Source organism: Budorcas taxicolor, chromosome 1 (genome assembly GCF_023091745.1).
Source record: "Budorcas taxicolor isolate Tak-1 chromosome 1, Takin1.1, whole genome shotgun sequence".
NCBI lineage: Eukaryota > Metazoa > Chordata > Mammalia > Artiodactyla > Bovidae > Budorcas > Budorcas taxicolor.
Genome location: NC_068910.1, coordinates 124990317 through 125012818, shown reverse-complemented (window position 1 = coordinate 125012818; position 22502 = coordinate 124990317). Strand labels below are relative to the sequence as shown.

At 40.9% G+C, this 22502-nt stretch overlaps 1 protein-coding gene across 1 annotated transcript in view; it reads right to left on the bottom strand.

The window, feature by feature from the left end:
* GAP43 (growth associated protein 43) overlaps positions 1 to 22502 on the bottom strand; it is a 60018-nt gene that overhangs the window by 19660 nt on the left and 17856 nt on the right. The window contains exons 2-3 of the mRNA XM_052645075.1: positions 20700 to 20836; positions 18868 to 19465 (exon numbers count right to left, since the gene is read on the bottom strand). Coding sequence (XP_052501035.1) covers positions 18868 to 19465; positions 20700 to 20836 — 735 coding nt within the window. The remainder of the gene's footprint in view (positions 1 to 18867; positions 19466 to 20699; positions 20837 to 22502) is intronic.

Below are 22502 nucleotides of genomic sequence, written 5' to 3'. Positions count from 1 at the left end.
AAACCTTATAGAAACATCAGAGTCATTCTTGGAGCAAAAATAATATATTAAAGTAAAAACTTCAACCACCCTCTATTCACCTTCCATTAACTGTGATATTATGAGTGAAATCCTCTAACCACTTTCAGGCTTCTAATAATAAGCAGGTTCAGCACACCCTACCTTCTGCACACTGACAGGAGGTGTTGGGCCAGCATCTTCACTGATACGCCATAGTGATGTTTATTTCTTTCCTTCGGACACTACCCATCATCCCAACCTTGAAATTCCTTTCTTTGCAATTACAGACTGCAGCCCGCAAGCTGGCACACACTTACAATGTTCTCGACTGGCCCTGAATTTTTACCCTTTTAAGATCACTTTTCTTTCTCAGACAGATTATAACTTCCATGATAACAGATATTCACTTTTATGCATCACATAGTGCCTCGTGTGGTGTTGAAATTATGCATCACATAGTGCCTTGTGTGGTGTTGAAATTATGCATATTAATAAATAAATAAAGTCTTTGGGACTTCTGGGTTTATCCCCTCTATTCTAATTTGAACTTAATGTGAGACCATGGACAGACCATGCAAGCTGGATTCTGGAGCATGTTTCAGCTTTCATTAAAACACACAACAGTGTAACATCTCCTGGACGGTGCCCGAGTATGGTGGATCTTAATCTTTTTGTGTCATAGTCCCAGCTGAATATCTGATGAAAGAGGAGGATACCAGAATATCATGCATATTCACATCCAGTATAATACGTTGCAGATAATTTCAGGGGACTGAAGGAATCTGCTGAAGTTCACCCAGTTCCCATATCTAGATTTTTAAGTTACCCTTTAGGTCTAAGTTTGTAAGACTGAAATCCAAGATGTGACAGTTTATAGTTGGTATCTACCTAGAAAGAGTGTATTAATTATTTCCCTTTAGGGGCCCCACCATCTTCTATTGAATCCCTAGATTGCAGTTTCCCAGGGACCAATTATATGGAGCCTAAATTAATCCTGACATCACTACCTGGTGGAAGCTCCATCATTACTGATAATGTAAGGACTTGGTAATCTTGCTGAGCTACAAGGTAGGCCAAATAGAAATAGTCTCTGACTCCCAGAAGAGACTGCAAATCATTATGTGTCTCTCTTGTTGGCCATAATACACATCCTATTTGCTCATTAATTTCCTTTATAAAGTCAGTAGTAGAGCCAAGGAAAAAAATAAAGTTTCTCAATAGCTTCACTTGAAAAGAACCAGAAACAATGATGACTTTCTATTAGACACTTACTATGCATTCAGTAAAACACCATAGTAGGCCCTTTACATGTGATCTATGTAGTACTAGCAACTACCAAGCCCAGCAACCAAGATATATTATTTCATAGACACCAAAGCGTCTCAGGTGGCACTAGTGGTATAGAACCTATCTGCAAACAGAGGAGATGTAAGAGTGGTGGGTTCAAGCCCTGGGTTGGGAAGGCATGGCAACCCACTCCAGTATTCTTGCCTGGAGAGTCCCATGGACAGAGGACAGGCTGGGGCAGCCCCTCTCCCTTTGCTGAGGCTGTGCTGGCTGGGGACTGACACTACTGAAGGGTCACACAGAGTCAGACATGATTGAAGCAACTTAGCACGCCCATATGTTCAGTAAAATACCATAGTAGGCCCTTAACCAGAAGCAATGATGACTTTCTATTAGTCACTATGTGTTCAATAAAACACCACAGTAGATCCTTACATGTGATTGATTTAGTACTAGCAACTACCAAGTTCAGCAATGAAGATATTGCATTATCTTATAGATACCAAAACTGATGTTGAGTTGGTGACATAAAGCTGGTTAGAGATCAGGCCTTTAATTCAAACATTTGAAAAGTGAAAGTGTCAGTCACTCAGGGGTGTCCCACTCATTGTGACTCCATGGACTGTATGTAACCTGTCAGGCTCCTCTGTCCATGAGATTCTCCAAGCAAGAATATTGGAGTGGGTAGCCATTCCCTTCTCAAGGAGATCTTCCTGACCTAGGGATTAAACTCGGGTTTTCCGCATCGCAGGCAGATTCTTTACTACCCACCAGGGAAACTTCTTCATTCAAATGTAAGTAGGTCCAATTCCAACACCTGTGATCCTTCCCTTGTACGGTAATCCTCTAAGGAAGAGAGGTGGCAACATCCATTGCTGTTGCGATTCTGTCTACTGTTACAGTATCCATCAGGTAACGCATTTTCGTTTTGTAGTATTTTATAGTCAAGGCTACGGTTTTTCCTGTGGTCATGTATGGATGTGAGAGTTGGACTATGAAGAAGGCTGAGCACCGAAGAATTGATGCTTTTGAACTGTGGTGTTGGAGAAGACTCTTGAGAGTCCCTTGGACTGCAAGGAGATCCAACCAGTCCATTCTGAAGGAGATCAGCCCTGGGATTGATGCTAAAGCTGAAACTCCAGTACTTTGGCCACCTCATGTGAAGAGTTGACTCATTGGAAAAGACTGATGCTGGGAGGGATTGGGGGCAGGAGGAGAAGGGGACGACAGAGGATGAGATGGCTGGATGGCATCATTGACTTGATGGACGTGAGTCTGAGTGAACTCCGGGAGCTGGTGATGGATAGGGAGGCCTGGCATGCTGCGATTCATGGGGTTGCAAAGAGTCGGACACGACTGAGCGACTGAACTGATACTCCTTGAAATATTTTACTTTGGGTCACCAAAATACAGGAAAAAATGTGGTGGTTCTTTATTTACTTGATGAAAGAATCTCTTCCACTAACAATTTTATGAATGAAAAGATGATAGAAGATCCTTGTTTTTGCCATCTCCAAGTTGAAGATCTGCCCAGAGAATTTCCATATGAGGAGAGGGGAGTATGAGAACTACTTATTTCAGATTATCAGAAAAAAAGATGAAGCAAAATAATGTTCTTTGAAAACTTACTCTGTAACAGATTCTTTAACAAGGTTATATTTTTAAATCCTCACATCCTCTGTTTGAGGGTGGTGTTGTTATCTCCATCTTATAAATAAAGAGACTGGACATAAACTGGACATAAGGAAACTGGACATGTTTCATAAACACATTATGAAAGCCATAGAGTGAGAACCCGGGGTGATACAATTCCAAAATTGTTTCCGTATGAGGCGTTCTAAGTAAAAACTGTTTTTGAAAAAATGCTTGGAATCCAAAATGTCTTAGGATGAAAGATCTCCATTTAAACTCGTGGGGGTAGTAAAGCTCACCTTCCTCCCCTTTCCTTTTCCTGCCTAGAAGCAGGCTGGGGCAGCCCCTCTCCCTTTGCTGAGGCTCTGCTGGCTGGGGACTGACTGTGTTGAAGGACTGAACAATAGTGAGCCTTGGGGGTGGGGAGGGGAACGGCTCTCTCCTTGGGGAGCTGGGCCCCATCTGCCACTTAGATCTGCTTGGAGACAGAAAATCCATTTGCCAGGGGGTCCTTTTAGGGCCTGCTATTTGTGCAGCAGGCCTTTAGGGCCTGTCAATCCTAAAGGAAATCAGTCCTGAATATTCATTGGAAGGACTGATGCTGAAGCTGAAACTCCAATGCGAAACACCTGATGTGAAACCAACTCATTGGATAAGACCCTGATGCTGGGAAAGATTGAAGGCAGGAGGAGACGGGGACGACAAAGGATGAGATGGTTGGATGGCATCATCGACTCAATGGACATGAGTTTGAGTAGACTCCAGGAGCTGGTGATGGACAGGGAGGGCTGGCGTGCTTCGATTCATGGGGTCTCAAAAAGTCGGACATGACTGAGCAAATGAACAGACTGATTTGTGAAGTGGAGAAGAGAGAGTGCTAGAGAGGGAAGGCACCTTCAAAACCATATTCTTTTACCAGAGAGTAAGGTAAATGGGACCATCCACTGCAGAGGGTGCACTGGCAGCAAGGCTGGAGGGCACCCGCAGCTCTCATCTCCCCTCTGCTGGCCCATCACCGCCCCTCCCGTCCCGCTTCTCCCATGCCTCCTGCTGTCTTCTTTTCATCTCTACCTTATCTTCTTTCTCTACGTCCTTTCTAACTCTTCCTGAATCCTCTGATATTTCCACTTCTGGGACTCCTCTATCAGTAGTTTTCTTCTCCTTTTTTCCTCTCCCATTGTCTGCCTCATTCATCCTCCCTGCTACTTCCTCCTTGCTCTCTTCAAATGTGCAGTCCCCACCACACCTCACCTGGCTCTCTTCCTAGGGGTCTCGACTCCTTTTTACCTTCAGACCCATTTCCCTTCTGAGCTAAACACTCTCCTCCAGATGCAGACTGGCTGGTGCCTGGATGACAGGTCATGGAATAGAGGATGCTGATTTAGAAAGTCTATGAGAGTTTCTCTGTAAGCAAGAAAGTTGGACCCTTGTCTAAAAAATTCTTAGTTTATGGTGGGTCTTCGAATTTGAAAAATAAAATGATGCTTTTCCCTCTCTAAAGCTGCTTACAAGGATAAATCTTTCCATAGGTAAAATTCCTATGAATAATCAACCAAGAGATTTCCCTAGTGTTCCAGTGGTTAAGAATCTGTCTTCCAAGGTGGGGGACATGGGTTTGATTCCTGGTTGGGGAATTAAGGTCCCACATGATGCAGGGCAACCGACCCAGGTGCCACAAGTAAAGAGAAGTGTGAACAGTGCAAGAGTTCACATGCATAATGCTGCAACTGACTTGACACAGCCAAATAAATAAACAATAAATATTTAAAAAATAGTTGATCAGTGACATCCATCGAGGGCTCTCTACATGCAGGGGTCCATTCTGAGCACTGGGGATGCTTTGCTGAAGAATGCCACGTCCCTGCCTTCAGGGAATGGAAAGTGTAGTGAGAGAGAGATAAATCATTCATTCTAGGCACCAAGAGTGATAGAAGAACACAAATTGGGTAGAACTGATGGGGCTGGCAGAGGAGGTGCTATTCTGGTCAAATGGTCAGGAAAGTCTTCTTTGATCAAATGATATCCAAATGGAGACTTCAAGGTGAAGAGGAAGCGATGGGAAGATTGAGGGCGAAAGCAAATGCAGTGGCCCTAAGATAGGAACAAACTGAGCGTGTTCAAGAGACCCCAGGGAATGTGGAATGGCTGGAGAAGAGTGAAGAAGGGCAGACTAGGACATGTGATCAGAGGCAGATGCAGAAGTCAGATCACATGGGGCCTTGCAGGTCATGGTTATAATTTAGATTCCATTCCAGAGGTAAGCACTGGAAGGTATAAGGCAAGGTATTTGTTTGGACAGATATAAGTTTGTAGTTTTATACGAGTGATCTTCAAGTCATCTGGTAGAAATTATAAGAAGTCAAAGCGCATTCAACCCTAAGCCTATCTTGCCATGATTGGATCTATTCCTCTTTAGCCAGCTGGGCTATTTCACTAGATGACTTTAAGCATTCAAATGACATTCAGGATGCTCATCTCTAGAGTTAAATAAGAAGTGACCCTGTTGCACACGGGTACTTCCTTTTTGGCATCTTTTTAGACAGAGGCACAGACAGCTATTATTCACTGGGACTGAGCAATGGAAGAAAGAAAGGTAACAGGTTTTTTAGAATTCTTGAGACAGATTTTGGGCTTTGCCTTTCTAGTAATCTTATTTTTGTGAATATTTCAAAATTACATGGATAGAATTCCTTCAGTGGTATCTCATCAGAGAAAATGCTTTGTTTATACAATTATGTTGCAAATTGGAGTAGAACTAAAAAATATTATTGCATTATTAGTGTGTTGCTTTTTGTTAAAGACTCAGAAGCTACAGATGTAGAAATTTTATTTAGTCTTGGTTAGTGACCTTGGGTGAGTCATCCAACTTCCATTTTTTAACAATTTGCATAAGAAACAAATTTTTATAGAATTTGAACAATTCCTATTTGAATGCAAACAGTTAGAATTTGAACAAGTCCTATATCTGGGAAGATCATCTGTTTATAAAACAAACAATTGAAGCTGAGTATAGAGTGGATGCCTGAATGAAAAATGAGTTCTGAATTATGTGCAGTTGATTTTTAATCATGCCAAAACTCAAGGACTTTTGAAATTAGCCTTAAGTTTACTACAGTAATTTTCAGTTATTATTAACTAAAATGCTGAAGTTTTACTAAGATCCAGAACTAAGGGAGGAATAGAGAATTGTGGGAAGGTGGAGGACCCAGTGCCCACCAACCTGGCCACTGCGAAACAACCTAATTCCCAGATACCACTCTGAGGTCCTACTCCCTGGAATTTCAGGGCTCCAAAGCAGACAACTCAAAATTCACGGGTTTGTGGTTTTAAAACAAGGCTCTAGAAAATAAAACTTGGGATTCTTATTTTTAAAACAAATTTGGAACCAAAGTAGAATGTAGTTTAATGTACCTAACATCCTGCCTGGAGGTTACACAGACCAATCCTATCTATGACTAAACAACTGGACTATAATACTGGGGTAGTTCCTGTTCATCTTCTAAATAACACACATAATCTACTACCTAATCAGTGTAGCTGCAGTTATTCATACTCATTGCGAAGACCACGACAGTGAGACTGACAGGTTCAGATCTCACTTGACCATTTTGCTGTCCATGTGTAGAAAGTTAATACCAGAGCAATTCCTTAAATTTGTATTTTTCAAACTATACTTCAGAGGCCAGAGAAGGTCCATTTAGAGGGAAGGAACAGAAGCAGAAGAGGGGCTCTGGATCTCTCCTGCCATCACCGTTTCCCCCTACCATCCTCAACCAGATTAGCCCTAATGGGGTGAGGGGTGCGGTGGTTAGTATACTTCTAGATGTTCAACCTGGTTTTAGAAAAGGCAGAGGAACCAGAAATCAAATTGCCAACATCTGCTGGATCATCAAAAAAGCAAGAGAGTTCCAGAAAAAAACATCTATTTCTGCTTTATTGACTATGCCAAATCCTTTGACTGTGTGGATCACAATAAATTGTGGAAAATTTTGAAAGAGATGGGAATACCACACCACCGGACCTGCCTCTGGAGAAACGTGTATGCAGGTCAGGAACCATGTCCAGCAGTTAGAAATGAACATGGGACAACAGACTGGTTCCAAATAGGAAAAGGAGTACGTCAAGGCTGTATATTGTCACCCTGCTTATTTAACTTATATGCAAAGTACATCATGGGAAACGCTGGGCTGGAGGAAGCACAAGCTGGAGTCAAGATTGCTGGGAGAGATATTAATAACCTCAGATATGCAGATGACACCACCCTTACAGCAGAAAGTGAAGAAGAACCAAAGAGCCTGCTGATGAAAGTAAAAGAGGAGATTGAAAAAGTTGGCTTAAAGCTCAACATTCAGAAAACAAAGATCATGGCATCTGGTCCCATTACTTAATGGGAAATAGATGGGGAAACAGTGGAAACAGTGTCAGACTTTATTTTTCTGCGCTCCAAAATCACTGCAGATGGTGACTGCAGCCATGAAATTAAAAGACGCTTACTCCTTGGAAGGAAAGGTATGACCAACCTAGACAGCATTAAAAAGCAGAGACATTACTTTGCCACCAAAGTCCGTCTAGTCAAGGCTCTGGTTTTTCCAGTGGTCATGTATGGATGTGAGAGTTGGACTCTAAAGAAAGCTGAGTGCCAAAGAACTGATGCTTTTGAACTGTGATGTTGGAGAAGACTCTTGAGAATCCCTTGGACTGCAAGGAGATCCAACCAGTCCATCCTAAAGGAGATCAGTCCTGGGTGTTCATTGGAAGAACTGATGTTGAAGCTGAAACTCCAATACTTTGGCCACCTGATGTGAAGAGCTGACTCATTTGAAAAGACTCTGATGCTGGGAAAGATTGAGGACAGGAGGAGAAGGGGACAACAGAGGATGAGATGGTTGGATGGCATCACTGACTCGATGGACATGGGTTTGGGTAGACTCCGGGAGTTGGTGATGGACAGGGAGGCCTGGTGTGCTGCAGTCCATGGGGTTGCAAAGAGTCGAACATGACTGAGTGACTGAATTGAACTGAACTGATACATATATATGTATGTATATATATATGAAACATATCTGAAGAAATGATACCCAGCTAAGAAATTTTAAAAGCTTCACTCTTCAAAAATGACTCCTTATTCTGCTCCTACTGTCTATGAATTAATTGTTTCACAATGCTCTGCCTAGAATTAAAATCATCATTTGTACTAAAAACTTGAGGAAAGGAAAGGGGCAACCATTCCTCTACATTAGAAGTTAGAAAAGTTAACCAAGGTAAAAATTCAATCCAAATGCTGAACTCATCTCTAAAAAGATAAAAGGTCTTTCAATTCATATCACACTTTGAGGACAATATATCCATCCAGCTCTTCAGCAGTTATTATTATAATTCTAAACTTTATCATTTTTCTTAACCTTTATAATAAGTGTGCAGTCCATAACAGAAATCACCGCACATGTTAAATTTAGTTCTCAAGGCCTTACTTACATATGTGTACAAGTATGTGAGAGTTATTAGTTGATATTTATGTGTTTCTATATCAATACATTTTGGGGGGAACTGATATTGTTCCAGGGCTTTCCAGGTGGCTCAGTGGTAAAGAATCCACCTGCTTTTCTTTCTCAAAGGATCTGAGAATACTGTAACCACACTGCTAAACCCTAGTCTTTCTTAGCCCTTTAAAATGAATAAGAGACAGTTTCACAAAGACAAGCCATTCCTGTCTTTTTATCAATTACACAAGAGTTGCTGCAAGTTACATGCAGGGGCAAAACTATTCTGCCTCCCAGTCCAACCTCCCTGTGGTATGCAATCTGAACAGCTCATGAGCTGTAGGCAAATTATGTTTACACTCCTCTGGAAAAGGAGAATCAGTAACAGGAATGGGAAAGCCGATTTTCTGGTCTCTGTCCCAACACTGTTGGTTTGGGAACATATTAACAATTCAGCCTATAGCTGGGGCACAGCAGGTTCGTAGACTCTTAACACCTTGCAAAGATGACTTAAACATGTCAGATGAGGAAAAGAAGCCAAGGGACCTGGCAAATCATTCCTTCCCTGGGTGTACCTGTCACATACTGGCAAGAGTCACACACAGGTCATTCATGGGGCTGGAATGAAATTAATCAACTGCTTTCAGGAGGGAGCAGCTTTGGTCTCCTCTAGTTTTCAATATGTTCCTGAACATAATGCAAAATGCTCACATTGGTCTCTAAAGCCCTAAGTGGTATGAATTCTGGCTACCTTGAAGATGACGTATGCCCCTGAATAACAACAAAACTTTCCAGGGAGCCTGTGTATTCAGCTTGCAAAATAAAAGACAGGTGGACAGCATCACAGCTTTCTGTTTGAGCAAGTGTCTGCCTCCCTCTGTCACTTAGAATCTGCAAATAAGTTGTGATGTATCGTAACAGGCACGGTCGAGCTATTTTAGAAATGGTAATGATGTGGAAGCACTCTGTCCAACAGTTTTAGGCAATTTATACATGTGCTTAAAGTTATAATTGGGTTGAGGTTAGAAATCAGTCTTTTAGGTCAGTTTAGGACTTTTACTGTGATAAACACTGTTCATTCATTCTTAACTCATTCATCAAATACTTATCGGTTACCTTCTATTTCCCATTGCTATAGGTGCAAGATGGGCTTCCCTGGTAGCTCAGATGGTAAAGAATATGTCTGCAATGCAAGAGACCTGAGTTTGATCCCTGGGTAGGGAAGATCCCCTGGAGAAGGAAATGGCAACCCACTCCAGTATTCTTGCCTGGAGAACTCCAAAGACAGAGGAGCCTGGTGGGCTACAGTCCATGTGGTCGCAAAGAGTCGGGCATGAATGAGCAACTGACACTTTCCATAAGTGCAAGAGATTCAACAATAATCAATACATATGATGGAGCTACTTTTTCCATTAAGGGTTAATCTTCAAAAGCGACTGCTAAATTATGACTTAAACACAATTATTTGTATTTTTGTGTTAATTTGAATGAAAGGTGGTTTCTCAAGTTTTTTAAAATAAAAGTATCCCTTTTTATTAGATACATCTTGTCCTTTAAGATCCAGCAGTGGAAACTCTACACCAAGAAGTCTTCTGGGACTACCTCTCCCTAATCAGTTTAAAGAAAGTGAAGTCGCTCAGTCATGTCCGACTCTTTGCTACCCCATGGACTGTAGCCTACCAGGCTCCTCCATCCATGGAATTTTCCAGGCAAGAGTACTGGAGCAGGTTGCCATTTCCTTCTCCAGGGGATCTTCCTGACCCAGGGATCAAACCCGGGTCTTCCACATTGTAGGCAGACACTTTACTATTGGAGCCACCAGGGAAGCCTAATGAGCTTAAGCAGGACTTTAACTTTCACCCACAATAATTTCATCATAGAGAGCCTTAGTACTAATGCCTAACTCTCCCCATCTCATTATAGACTCACAAACACATCTCAGTAACACAACCAGCCTAGAAAAGAACTTTACTCTGTACACACCCCTTCCTAGAGATAGAGAGGTGTGCCTGGAATCATTCCCCACTTCTCGCTGGCTTGAAGAGTGAAAAAATATGTAGTTCATTGTTCTTCTAGATTTTCTCCAATGGCCGGAACTCTTGGGAGACCTTTCCCGCATACTGAATCTATGTGTATGTGTGTGTGTGTCTTTGTATGTGTACATATGTGCTTATGAGTCGGCAGAAGAATATGCTACAGGCATGGAGACAGTGCTAAAGTATATCTAAATTATATTCTTCACTTTTTCACACCCCAAAGAGAATATTCTAGCAGGGCTATAAAAATGTTCATCTTCACTCTACAAGACACACACAGAACGGATCATTTAGGTTAATGGTTTCTGGTTTCTGTTCTGAAATCCAAAAGATTCTACCAACTTATACTAGAAAAAATAAAAACCAAGAACTAGCCTCAGGACGTACTTGACGACATATATGCCTACAGAAAAGAACATTAGTATTGAACCTGATTCATAAGGAAAGATATGTAGCCCTCCTAGGTTACTTCCTTTATCCCTGAAGATATTGCATTTTCCATTCCAAGTAGAATGGTGTGAGATGACTGAATCAAAGTATTTTATCTTCCACAATCTTGTAATTTGTGATTCAAAAATTGAAAACACACGAGAACTGCTGAGCAACCATATCCAACTTGTGTATCATCTACACTATCTTTTCTTGGGATGAACAATAGCCCAATTCCAAACACTTGGGCCTGTTAGCCAATTTCACTGATGGTCAAAGATCCAATTATTGTGACTGAAGTGTGAATAGAAGGATTGGAGGAAAGTTTATTAGCCTTATTCATATCATTCTTAAGTTTTAATGACAGTCTACTGACAAAAATCTTTAAAAAGCTTAACAACCACAATTGTCTGTCAAATGTATCCATTGTTCTCCATAAGAATACAAAGCTTTCTACACTCTTGAAGCTGTTTTAATTACTTTAACGAAATAAGATGGGTATTAAAATATTAATAATAAATTAAATCTCAGATGAAAGTGAAACTATTGAAAATGAATTAGAGCCACTTGAGCTGTAGTTTTCCATCTCAGGGAGGTTAAAAGCAAGAGTCTAGCCATATCTGAAAACATCACCGTCAACTCCAACTTCATTTTCGACCTTAAGTGTAAGGTGGGTTAGAAAACTCCACTGAGACTTCCTTGCAGCCTCCTGGGCCTCCAGGGTAACCATAAATTTTCTTACTGCTATCTCTTCTTGAAATCTTTGCCCATCTATCAAGACTTCTCTATTAACTGCCCTGCCCCCCTAAACTCACTATCTAATAGTTTAGAAAACAAGGCCCTACAGGGAAGTGAGAATGGTTGAGTTAGAAACCACTTGCTGCTCTTCCAGATGCCTCTTTAGTCTACCACTGCACACTTGCTTTTTGAAGTTAGAAGGTGGAGAAGACCTAGCTGAAAGCATTTACTTTGCAGGTGTTAGACCTAGGCTCAGAGGGCAGACAACCTGCCTGAAATCAATAGGATCTGAACAAGAATCCAGTTCTCTTAATTTTAGATTGTGTTTAGTCTCTTGTGCTAAAAATACAGAGCACTTGTACTATATACTTCCTACAAGATACTGGATCTATTAAAAACCTGATGCTATTCATCATCCTTGCAAAAAAAAAAAATACTATATACTTCCTACAAGATACTGGATCTATTAAAAACCTGATGCTATTCATCATCCTTGTGAAAAAAAAAATGCTATACTTCCTACAAGATACTGGATCTATTAAAAAAAACCTGATGCTATTCATCATCCTTGTGAAAAAAATTTATGGGCAATTCTTTTAAACAAGCCTCAAAATAAATTAGTTACTTAAAGAGCCAAGCTTTATTGCTATGAGATTAATAACTGGCTGGAGATGTTTTTGAAGAAGGCAATAATTCAAATGTTCTTGATGATATGAATCGGTCTGAAATTCAGCACCTGATTAAGTTATTTTCTTATGGTACAAAATTCAAACACAAGTAAGGGTTGGCAACATTTCCACATCCTTTCAAACCTTTCCTTCTTTGTGCATGCTGTAAACCATATGTCTTGGGAGACCTTCAAGGGCTCCAGTCTTGTAGCTTCAAGATGCATTGTCAGTTTCCTTCTTCCCTTGCTTTTATGTCTGATTATAGAAAGCTTTTCATTCTTCATTTAATGAAGCTATGATTGTGAGAATAAAATGAGAGTAATGATCCACTCAATGCTTCCTAGTCCATTAAAATGGGTACTCTATTCTTTCTCTGTGTTTAGCCAAATGGACTGACTAGGTAACTCTTCTTGTTTTTGGTTCTTCCTCCTTTTCCTTGTAATCCCTTTGGAATTGAGTTTATATGTGTGCATGCATGTGTGTATGTAGAGAAAAAAAATATTTGATGAATATGTATTAGTATTTGAAAAATAGTCTACATTTTAAGAAATATTTGATTTTCAGTTCCAAATATAGTTTTCACCAATTTAAGATTGGGATGAGTTACATACATGCTTTTCTGTTTATTGGCTTCTTTTACAAGGTGATAGAAGTTATTAAATATGAACTATGAAAGAATGGGCAATAAATAGAAGATATCACAATATGATTTTCTTGATGCTAAACTATATATCTTCTTATCTTTTACCTTAAATCTTTGTTTGAAGATATAGTGATTGTTCTCTAATCAGTCCTAATTATTAAGTTCTTTACACTTTTTTGGTTATAAAGTATCAGGGTCCTTTGGAAATGCATTTGCCAAAAGGGAGGAACAAGATATAAACAAGAATTTTAAAAGATACTAATTTCGATAAGCTAAATTCAGGGCAGGAATTGTCCAGAATAGATGAAACTACTTTCAATCTGATTGAGTTCCAAAAACTTCAATTTCTAAATTTCAGCTCTCCTGGTATATTTAATGGAGTAAGCAGTATTCCTGTTAAGAACAGTCAATTTTTAACTGATCTTAAAGCTCTCTGAGGCCTAATCAAACAGTACTTGAGGAATTTTTAAACTAAGAACTCACGATTCGAAACCAGTGTAATATTCCTAACAACTCTGGGGTGATGGAGCAGTGAGGAAGTTGTGACCAAGGAGTGTGGTTAGTTATTGGGTACCCATCTATAAATATGATCAGTAATGATTCTCAGACAAGAGGTTTGAGCATCCAATTATACAAATGATGGGGTGGTCTTAGATTAGGACACGAAGCTAAGGCTCTTAGACATTGCTCTCATCTTCACTTCTCCCTGGGTGTCAGGATTCAGTAAATAACCTCTGCAATCAGACTCTCAGAGTTCAGCTCTTGGTTTAGCTCCTTGCAATCTGTTGATGATGATCAGGTGCCTCAGTATGTCTAAACTTCAGTTTTCACAACTGCAAAAGGGGAATGGGAAATGACGACACTTATACTACAGAATGGTTCTGATGATTAAATGGAATAATCCCCACATAGCACAGGGTCTGACACTTAATTGTTTAAACCTTGAAAAAACCTTAAGAAACTAACTCTCCTAGCCCTTCTCTAAAAGATGAAACAACTGAAGCCCAGCGAGAAGCAATGGCTTGCTTAGTATCCCACGTCTGATTAGTAAAGATATTGAGGCTAGAGCCCTGGTCTTCTTATTTGAGTCCAACGTTCTCTCCTCAGCATTACCTTACTGGGAGCGCAGGACACAGAAATGTCCTAGGACCTGGTTGGGACTTCTTGATGATAATCAGAAATTGTCACAGCTGCTAAGATATGAGAAAAAGCAGGAATTGAGATAATACATAAAAGAGAGGTAAAGAACTGCAAGGCTAAGATTAGAATTAGAGGTCCATCAATCTGACCCTTATTTTGTCACTGTGTCTATGGGCAATATATCCATTTACTCTGCTTCTATTTTCAGAATGTAAAAGCAGAAAGAAAAACATTATCAAATACCACTGGATTGTTGTCAAGAAAAGCCAATAAAAATGATTACTCTAGCAACATAAAAGTGTGCCATGAAAGCTTAATAATCAACAGTATTTAAGCAGTGTGTCACTGAGTAGCTGACAGGGTGTCCATGTTTTATAGACAGCATTTATGGACTTTCACAACCCAAATTTTGACTCTTTATGAGTTGTGTGTAAATTTAGGAAGTGGTTTAAACCACATATCAAATCAAAACTGCTTCTGAGGCACCCTGCCAAGTAAGTGTAATATCCTTGGGAAATCTCACATGTAACACAGTGCTGTGGAAGTGAGTCTATCCTTTGGGGAGCTAAGACTATTATGGATGGATACCTTGGGCCTTAGAACATTTTGTTCTGGGGAATGTAAAAAATTTCTCCAATTCTAGAAACAGGTTGGGTATTTCATTTTTTTTTTTTTACACATAATTATCATTTCAGAAACTATAAAATTCATAGCTGTTCTTTTTCTAATAATTTGGTTATAGAGACACATATTACTAAAAACCTTTTTAGCATGTAGCCCAGCTGCATGAAGTGCTATCTCCTCCATATTTTGTCCCACAGTGCACTGGCATAAAAGGTACTCCACATATTTTTGTAGAGTTCAAATGAGTTGAGATTATTACTGTGATTGTTTTCAACATTACTGCTTGAATTTCATCCCATTCTATTACTGAATGAGAACTCCTTAAGATCAGCAACCATAGCTAATTCATCTTTGTGACCCTAATGCTTGGCATGGTAGACAGTTAATATAAATGAAAGGCAAAAAGGAAAGAACAAAAAGAGGAAAAGAGGGAGGGAAGGAAGGAAGAAGGAGGCAGAAAAAAGGAAGAAGAGAGGTAGGAAGACACTGAATTTCTATTCAGAGGGATGATAAATAGAACTCCTCTCTTTCCTAGATCATTATTGATGACCTCAATTAGAAAGGTAAAGAGACCATGACAATAAAATGCAGCCAAATTCAACATACAGAAAATGTAGCCTAACCTAGAGTAATACATCCTACTTCCCACAGTCAAGTGCCCTGTGGAGGTTACTCAGTCAACATCTCAATTTCTAGCTTCCTGGGTGTGTTCCCTTAGTAGTAGGACATCACTTAGAATAGTCAGAGAAGAAATGTTGGCGTCTTTTGTCAGGGAAAGTCAGCAGGTTATCATGGAGAAGACGAGACACAGCAGACAATTCTTTCCCTGAGAATCACTGAGCACAGTGATTCTACCCAGCGAAGAAACACCAGAGACACTGTCATTAAAGGAGGCTTGAAGGTTTTCTCCTTATGTTTGAAGGGGGACAGTGCCATAAAAATTACATAAACACTCCTCCTGCTATAAAGGAACCATCATCAGAAATGCACAGAAAATTTTTTGCCTTAGATACACAGAGGATGTGCAGGCAGAGTGGCAAAGCAGAGATAGGAAGATATGGTTGGAGGATTAAAAAAACTCCAAAAGTCCTACTGCAATTGAGATCCATCTGTTATAAACTCACTAATATAAAGGTAGTAAAATAAACCAAACATTTATAATTTAGAAAGAATTTCCGTTTATATTAAAGTAGTGATCAAACTCGGAGAAGGCAATGGCACCCCACTCCAGTACTCTTGCTTGGAAAATCCCATGGACGGAGGAGCCTGGTAGGCTGCAGTCCATGGGGTCGCTAACAGTCGGACACGACTGAGCGACTTCAATTTCACTTTTCACTTTCCTGCATTGGAGAAGGAAATGGCAACCCACTTCAGAGTTCTTGCCTGGAGAATCCCACGGGGAAGCCTCGTGGGCTGCCGTCTTCGGGGTCGCAAGGAATCTGACACGACTGAAGCAACTTAGCAGCAGCAGCAACAGCAGTGATCAAACTGATCCAAAATTTTGACCCTTTCACTGACAGCAATTTTTATCTTGACTCTCTCTTGTGGCTTGTTCTGCCCCCAACCCCACTCAACCCTCTCAGATAGCTCTCTCCACCCGTTCAGGCAGTCACAGAATCCTAAAGCACCCCAGGGTAGCCATCTATTCCCAGACAGTAGAGATCAATTAGGAATATTGTTCTTTTATCCTGGATTAGAATAAAATCTAATAAGATTCAGAGGAGAATGTGGTGCAGGGCCCATGGGAATCTGGGCTTGATGTGCTGTGATGGATCTCCTTGTCACTTCTAGTTTCTACAACTCCATGAGACTTGCTGTATCAGGGTAATCTGTGCTTGTCACCTATAGCAGGCAAGGCTAATAGATACATCAGTCTGGAAGAAACCACGGGCAGCATTTGAAGATATAACCAAGATGACAATACCTACCTAAGCTCAGAAACAATGTAAACTAAAGTGCCGTTTGTGACTAGCTTCAAATTGAACTTCACCTATACTTATCAATTACCTTTCAGTGTACATACGAAACTCAGACTGAGACATATTTCAGGCAGAAATTGTAAAATTTAGGACAGTGCATTATCTCTACTTGCTTTCACTGACCAGATACATTTTTAACAAAATAAGTGACTGGCATAAGAAAGGCTGTAGGAAGACTATATGAATGTGTAAACAAAGGATTAAGGATTGAATTGTCCAGTTATGAATTGATGCTGTCCAGTTTTCATTTATCACGTGACATGTACTGACCATGTAACTACTTAAAATATTTTATTAATTTATTGGAATTATTCTAACTTGAAAAATAATAAAACTGAACTTCCTTTAAAATATATTATTTTTAGACTTTTCATTGATTCAAGCAATTCTTTCTATTAATCCAGATCATGAGCATTTACCTCATCACATTATATGCTTCTGTCTTTACTTACAACTTCAGAAAACCCAGTTTAAAAATATGATCTGAGCAGTGTCAAATATTTTCTATATTTAAATCATCAATTTCTAAGATGTACGAAAATTACCTAATAGATAGTCTATCATAAGCAATGTGACTTCCAGCCATCATGCCTAAGGCTAGAACTTACACCTCAAGAGGAATAGTTAACAAGGTTTGTCTTGCTGAGTAAATTAAAACCAAAACCATCACTATCACATGTCTTACCTTTTCCAGGGAAATATTCCCATCTTCTTGACCTCAAGGTGTGGCCCCTGGGGCAGGTATGTAGTTAGAATAAAGATTTAAAATGAGTCACTGGTAGAAAGAGATGTGCACTTTATCTGAAGTTAGAGAATGCTAATAACAATAATGGTTAATACACTCTGGCTTCTTACAGAATTTAGGGAGTAAGATGAAAGACATAGACCTGAAAATATCTAGAATAATCTTGCACCATCCTGTAGTATCTAATGTGGAGAAGTGGATTTCATGGCAAATGTCCAGTAATTACTTTCTCAATCTAACGGTCAGATGGCAAGACATTTCCCAGAGCATCCTCGTAGACTAGGTCCTTTCCCAAGGATACAGTATGGTCCAGTTCAAATCTGGGTTCTGAGACACAACATGCATTAAATCACTAAATCTTAAAAGAGTAAACCCAACTTTTTCAACAGGCACAGAAGTTTATCTTTAAGATACGGGGCTGAAAGATATTTATGTGTCATACCAGGCCAGAGAAAGACTTTGGAAACTGTTGACCTCCTTCACCGCTGTGGATGTGCTGGGGTGAGGGCCAGGTCATGTTGAGGGGTGAAGTTCCCTTAAATTTATCTTGCACTGGGAAAGCCCTATTCCAATACTTCACAGGCTCTTTGGGCAATTATAGTGAAAAAACTCCAAGTTAGCGCTCCAAACCAAAGAGAACCTGGTACCTTTTAATAAGCAGAGTCAACCCTCAACCATGTATGCATATGGTAGAAGGTAATATCTTCAATAATAAAATGATAATTTATGTTTGACTTCACAACATGTTCTATATTTGGGAGTTTTCTTTTGTTTTTGGCAAGATCAACAGACTTATTTTCCTAATTAGTTTGACCCCAATTAATGTTATGATTAAGATTCTCTGAGCGTACATACACATATGTACACTATTCACCAACTGATGGTGGGGAGAATGCCCAGAAACATATTGTGGGACAGGGAAAGGTGGTCTGAGATTATGTTTTTGCTGCTGGCAATTCACAAACTACATCATCTGAATCAACAGGGAGTTGGTTGTATTTATACCAGGCACTTCCTAGAGCCAGATAATCACATTAGCTAATTCCCATCCATAAAATATGTGTAGTCTCAGTAATAACTTATTAAACGAAGTCTATCCTACACACAGAATGTTTTTTTCCCCCCTCCCAACCAGGACTACTTAGCTTTACTTTTTATGCCAATTCAATTAACAAGGCAATTGCCAAACTGTCTAGTACCGGCTGCCACACAGACCTGCCTGAGTTCTCGCTCAGGCTTGGAAATACTTGGGAATGTAAGTGGGCAGAGTTAGCTCCTGTCACCTTGGGGAATTCAGCGCAGCTTCTCTTGATTTCCTGAAAACACCTTCTAGAATTTTCCCCTCTCTCTTGATGGCACAGGTGGCCTGGCTTTCTGGATAGGCCGCCTGCCCTCTCCCCCCCACCCCCCGGTCCTGCCCCCCGCCCCGCCCCCCTTCTTGGCGTCTGACCCTGCAGGTGGCTCACCTATCTTCTCCTCGGCTTGGCTGCTCTCCGCAGTCTCCGTTGGAGGCTGGGCTGTTGCCATGGCAGCAGCATCCTCTGCAGCAGGGGTGGTGGCGGCAGCAGCAGTGACAGCAGCAGGCACGTCGGCTTGTTTAGGCTCCTCCTTGGCCGGCGCATCTTCGGCCTTGGAGGACGGCGAGTTGTCAGTGGAAGCTTTAGTGGCACTTTCTGTCTCAGCAGAGCCGGCCTTCTCCTCTGAGGGGGCAGGAGCCTGGGGGGCTGCCTGCTCTGTGGCAGCATCGGGGGCGCCCTCCCCCTTCTTCTCCTCGGAAGGAGTTTCGCCGGCTTTGCCGGTCTTCTCCTCGGGCTTGGGGCCGGCTTCCGCGGGAGTGGAGCCTTCTCCCTCCTTCTTCTCCGTGCCTTCGGCGACGGCAGCTTCATCCTTCTCATTTGCCTCCGCCTCGGCGGCTGGGGCATCACCCTTCTTCTCTCCTTTGAGCTTTTTCCTCGTTATGTGTCCACGGAAGCTAGCCTGAATTTTGGTCGCGGCCTTATGAGCTTTATCTTCTGGTTTGATGCCATCTTGTTCAATCTTTTGGTCCTCATCATTTTTTTCAACCTTTATAGAGAAAAAGGGGGGAAAAAAGGAGAGATGGAGCAATGTTCTTTTCCTTCAAATCACAGCATTCAACACATATTTATTGAATGACTTATTCTGTGCTAGGCACCATGCTTGGAGTTAAGCAAAGAGCAGTACTCTGAAAATTCAAACCAAGCCTTGTTTCTTTCCCTGGTGAAAGAACTTAGGAGAGAACACATTATTTTACAGAAAAATTAATGTCTTTTTGGCCTTCCAGAATCACTGGCATTATTTTGTCTGTTGTTCTTTTCCCAACTCAGTGTCTCTCCTTGGCCAAACTTACGTCAGCCTTTTTGTAGATGTACCTTGGAAATTCAAGTCACACCCACCCTAGGTTTTCATCAAAGAGCTCTGAAAGATGTTGGTTTTTCAGGTTTTTGTGAGAGACTCTGTGAAAAACTTTATGATTTAAAAAAGTATTGTGGAAGTTTATTTGTTTCCTCAAGATTTCAAGCTTGGTCAGGAAACCAGTAGGTTTGGGGCAAAGGGTTTAAACAGGAAATTCCATGAGGACTTGTGCAAAATGCAGATGAGTTCCAGCGCTCTGTGAGGTTTGTTCAGGATTTGAGAATTCAAAATGCTAGTCACAAAATAACATCCACTTCCCTCTGTGTGTGGTCCAGCATCAGTAATGAACACACCAGGCCTTCAAGGTTTGAATTCAGAAAATGGTCATTAATCTTGAGTTCTTTTTAAACAGAAAGAGTAAAAAACACAGCTCCCACTTTTGAAACAGTGGCATATATTCACTACATCACAATTTCTTACTCTCAAAGCAATTTAAGCTTAACGTTAGTTTTATATTATCATAAATAGAGCCATCCTAGTACTGAAGGCAAGAGTCTAGAATGTGAACTTTTTATCACTTGATCAGGTTACAGCATAACATAGGCTGCAAATAACTTTTTTCCATATGGAAATTGAATCAGAGGAGAGGAATGAAAGGTATAGCTGTGAAAAGAAACACCTAGGCAAGTGAGCACTCAGAATTCACTATAGCGTCATTGCCTACCATGTGGTTACTTATAGTTCCCACATAACCATTATATTAGTTTCAGGGGTACAACATAATGATTCAATATTTGTATATATTGCAAAATAATCACCACGATAAGTTTAGTTAACTTTTGTGAACACTCTCTTAGGCAGTAGGGAAATACAGCAGTGAACAACGCAGCAAAAGACCATTAATTAGAGAATGCTTGTCATGTACCCAGTCCTCTGCTTGGCCCCAGTCTCGACCTTGGCCTGACCTTGGCCTTTGCTCCAGTTTAGGATGCAAATCACAGCAGGCCAACATAAGGCATGGTTTCCACCTGTCATACCAGCTCTGTCCCAGTGACCCAGATCCTGTTCATCATGAAGTAGACCTGACATTCTTCAGACAAGCATATGGGCCTGTATTGCTTAGGTCCATCAACATGCTCATGGGAATACAAAAGTAGTTTTGAAAATAAACTGCCTCTGAGAGTAAAAGCAGGATGGATAAATTTCCAGTAAAACTCAAGGCAAGTGTTCCTTTTTCTTCAATTAACTGCATGTGTATTCACACAGAGAATGCAGGAGTGCACGACAACTCTGTGAAGGGCCACCCCCACCCCCCCCCACACCGCTTCCTCCTCCCAGTGCCATGCTGCCACACTGCTTAGTGCTCTGACGCACTACCCCCTTCCCGCTCTCCTGCTGCTCTTGAGGACTCCTACTGGGACACACGCAGCACAATCTGGGGCACGGGAGCAGCTGTCCCTGCCAGGAGCCCTCTGCTCAGAGATGGAAGCATAACCCTGTTAAATTAACAGTTGTGAATGGAGCATGCAGCCAAGATGTTGTTAATTTATTTTCCTCTATCTTGAATTTTCTGAATGAGGCACCATCTTATGTGATAGGACATCTGCACTTGGGCCTTGATGCCAAATGGTTCTTTAATACAAGCACTGGTACTTGTGAAAGTAACCAAGCCAAATATTTGAGTAGGCAAGTGCATAAAAGACCCTCTGGTGACTCAAGAAAACTGCATCACCCTTTACTCTTTAAGAACACAAAAGAAAAGGGATAAACTCTTAAAACTTCGGAAAATATAAAGAGAAGGAAGTTAAGTCTGAATGATAAAAAGAAGATACTTTTCAAGGAAGCTGAGTGTCTGGATGATATAAAGAAAGTTACTTTATAAGGATGAAGGAAGAGCCCCTCTAAGTTCTTTTCACCTTCATCCCCAATCTGTTTTTCTCTCTCTGTCTCAATTTATCAAATCATCTGTCACTTTAACTTTCCAAATGATGAGGACTTAGGATTCTGTGCACAGCCTCTGTGTTGAAATGACTATTTAGAAAGTTTCAGACTAGACGTGGGTGCGAAGACTGTGGGATCAGGCTCACCTGCACAATCCAGGAGTGGAAGGGGCACAAGACAGGAGGGGTGGGCAGGAAAGGAGAGAATGTGAAAAAAAAAACAAACAAACATGGTTGGCAGAGAAGTGAGACAACCCTACAAGAGCTGGGAACCCAGGAGGTAAATACACCCAAAGAAGTGCCCAAATTACCCCCACAGACATGCAGCTTCTCCAGGAGGAACTGCTGGGCCCCTAAATATCATTAGAGATTTAGGGGAATTGGATTTTAGGAATTAAGTGGGAATAGAAATCACTGCAGATGGTGATTGCAGCCATGAAATTAAAAGACGCTTACTCCTTGGAAGAAAAGTTATGACCAACCTAGATAGCATATTCAAAAGCAGAGACATTACTTTGCCAACAAAGTTCCATCTAGTCAAGGCTATGGTTTTTCCTGTGGTCATGTATGGATGTGAGAGTTGGACTGTTGATGCTTTTGAACTGTGGTGTTGGAGAAGACTCTTGAGAGTCCCTTGGACTGCAAGGAGATCCAACCAATCCATTCTGAAGATCAGCCCTGGGATTTCTTTGGAAGAAACGATGCTAAAGCTGAAATTCCAGTACTTTGGCCACCTCATGTGAAGAATTGACTCATTGGAAAAGACTCTGATGCTGGGAGGGATTGGG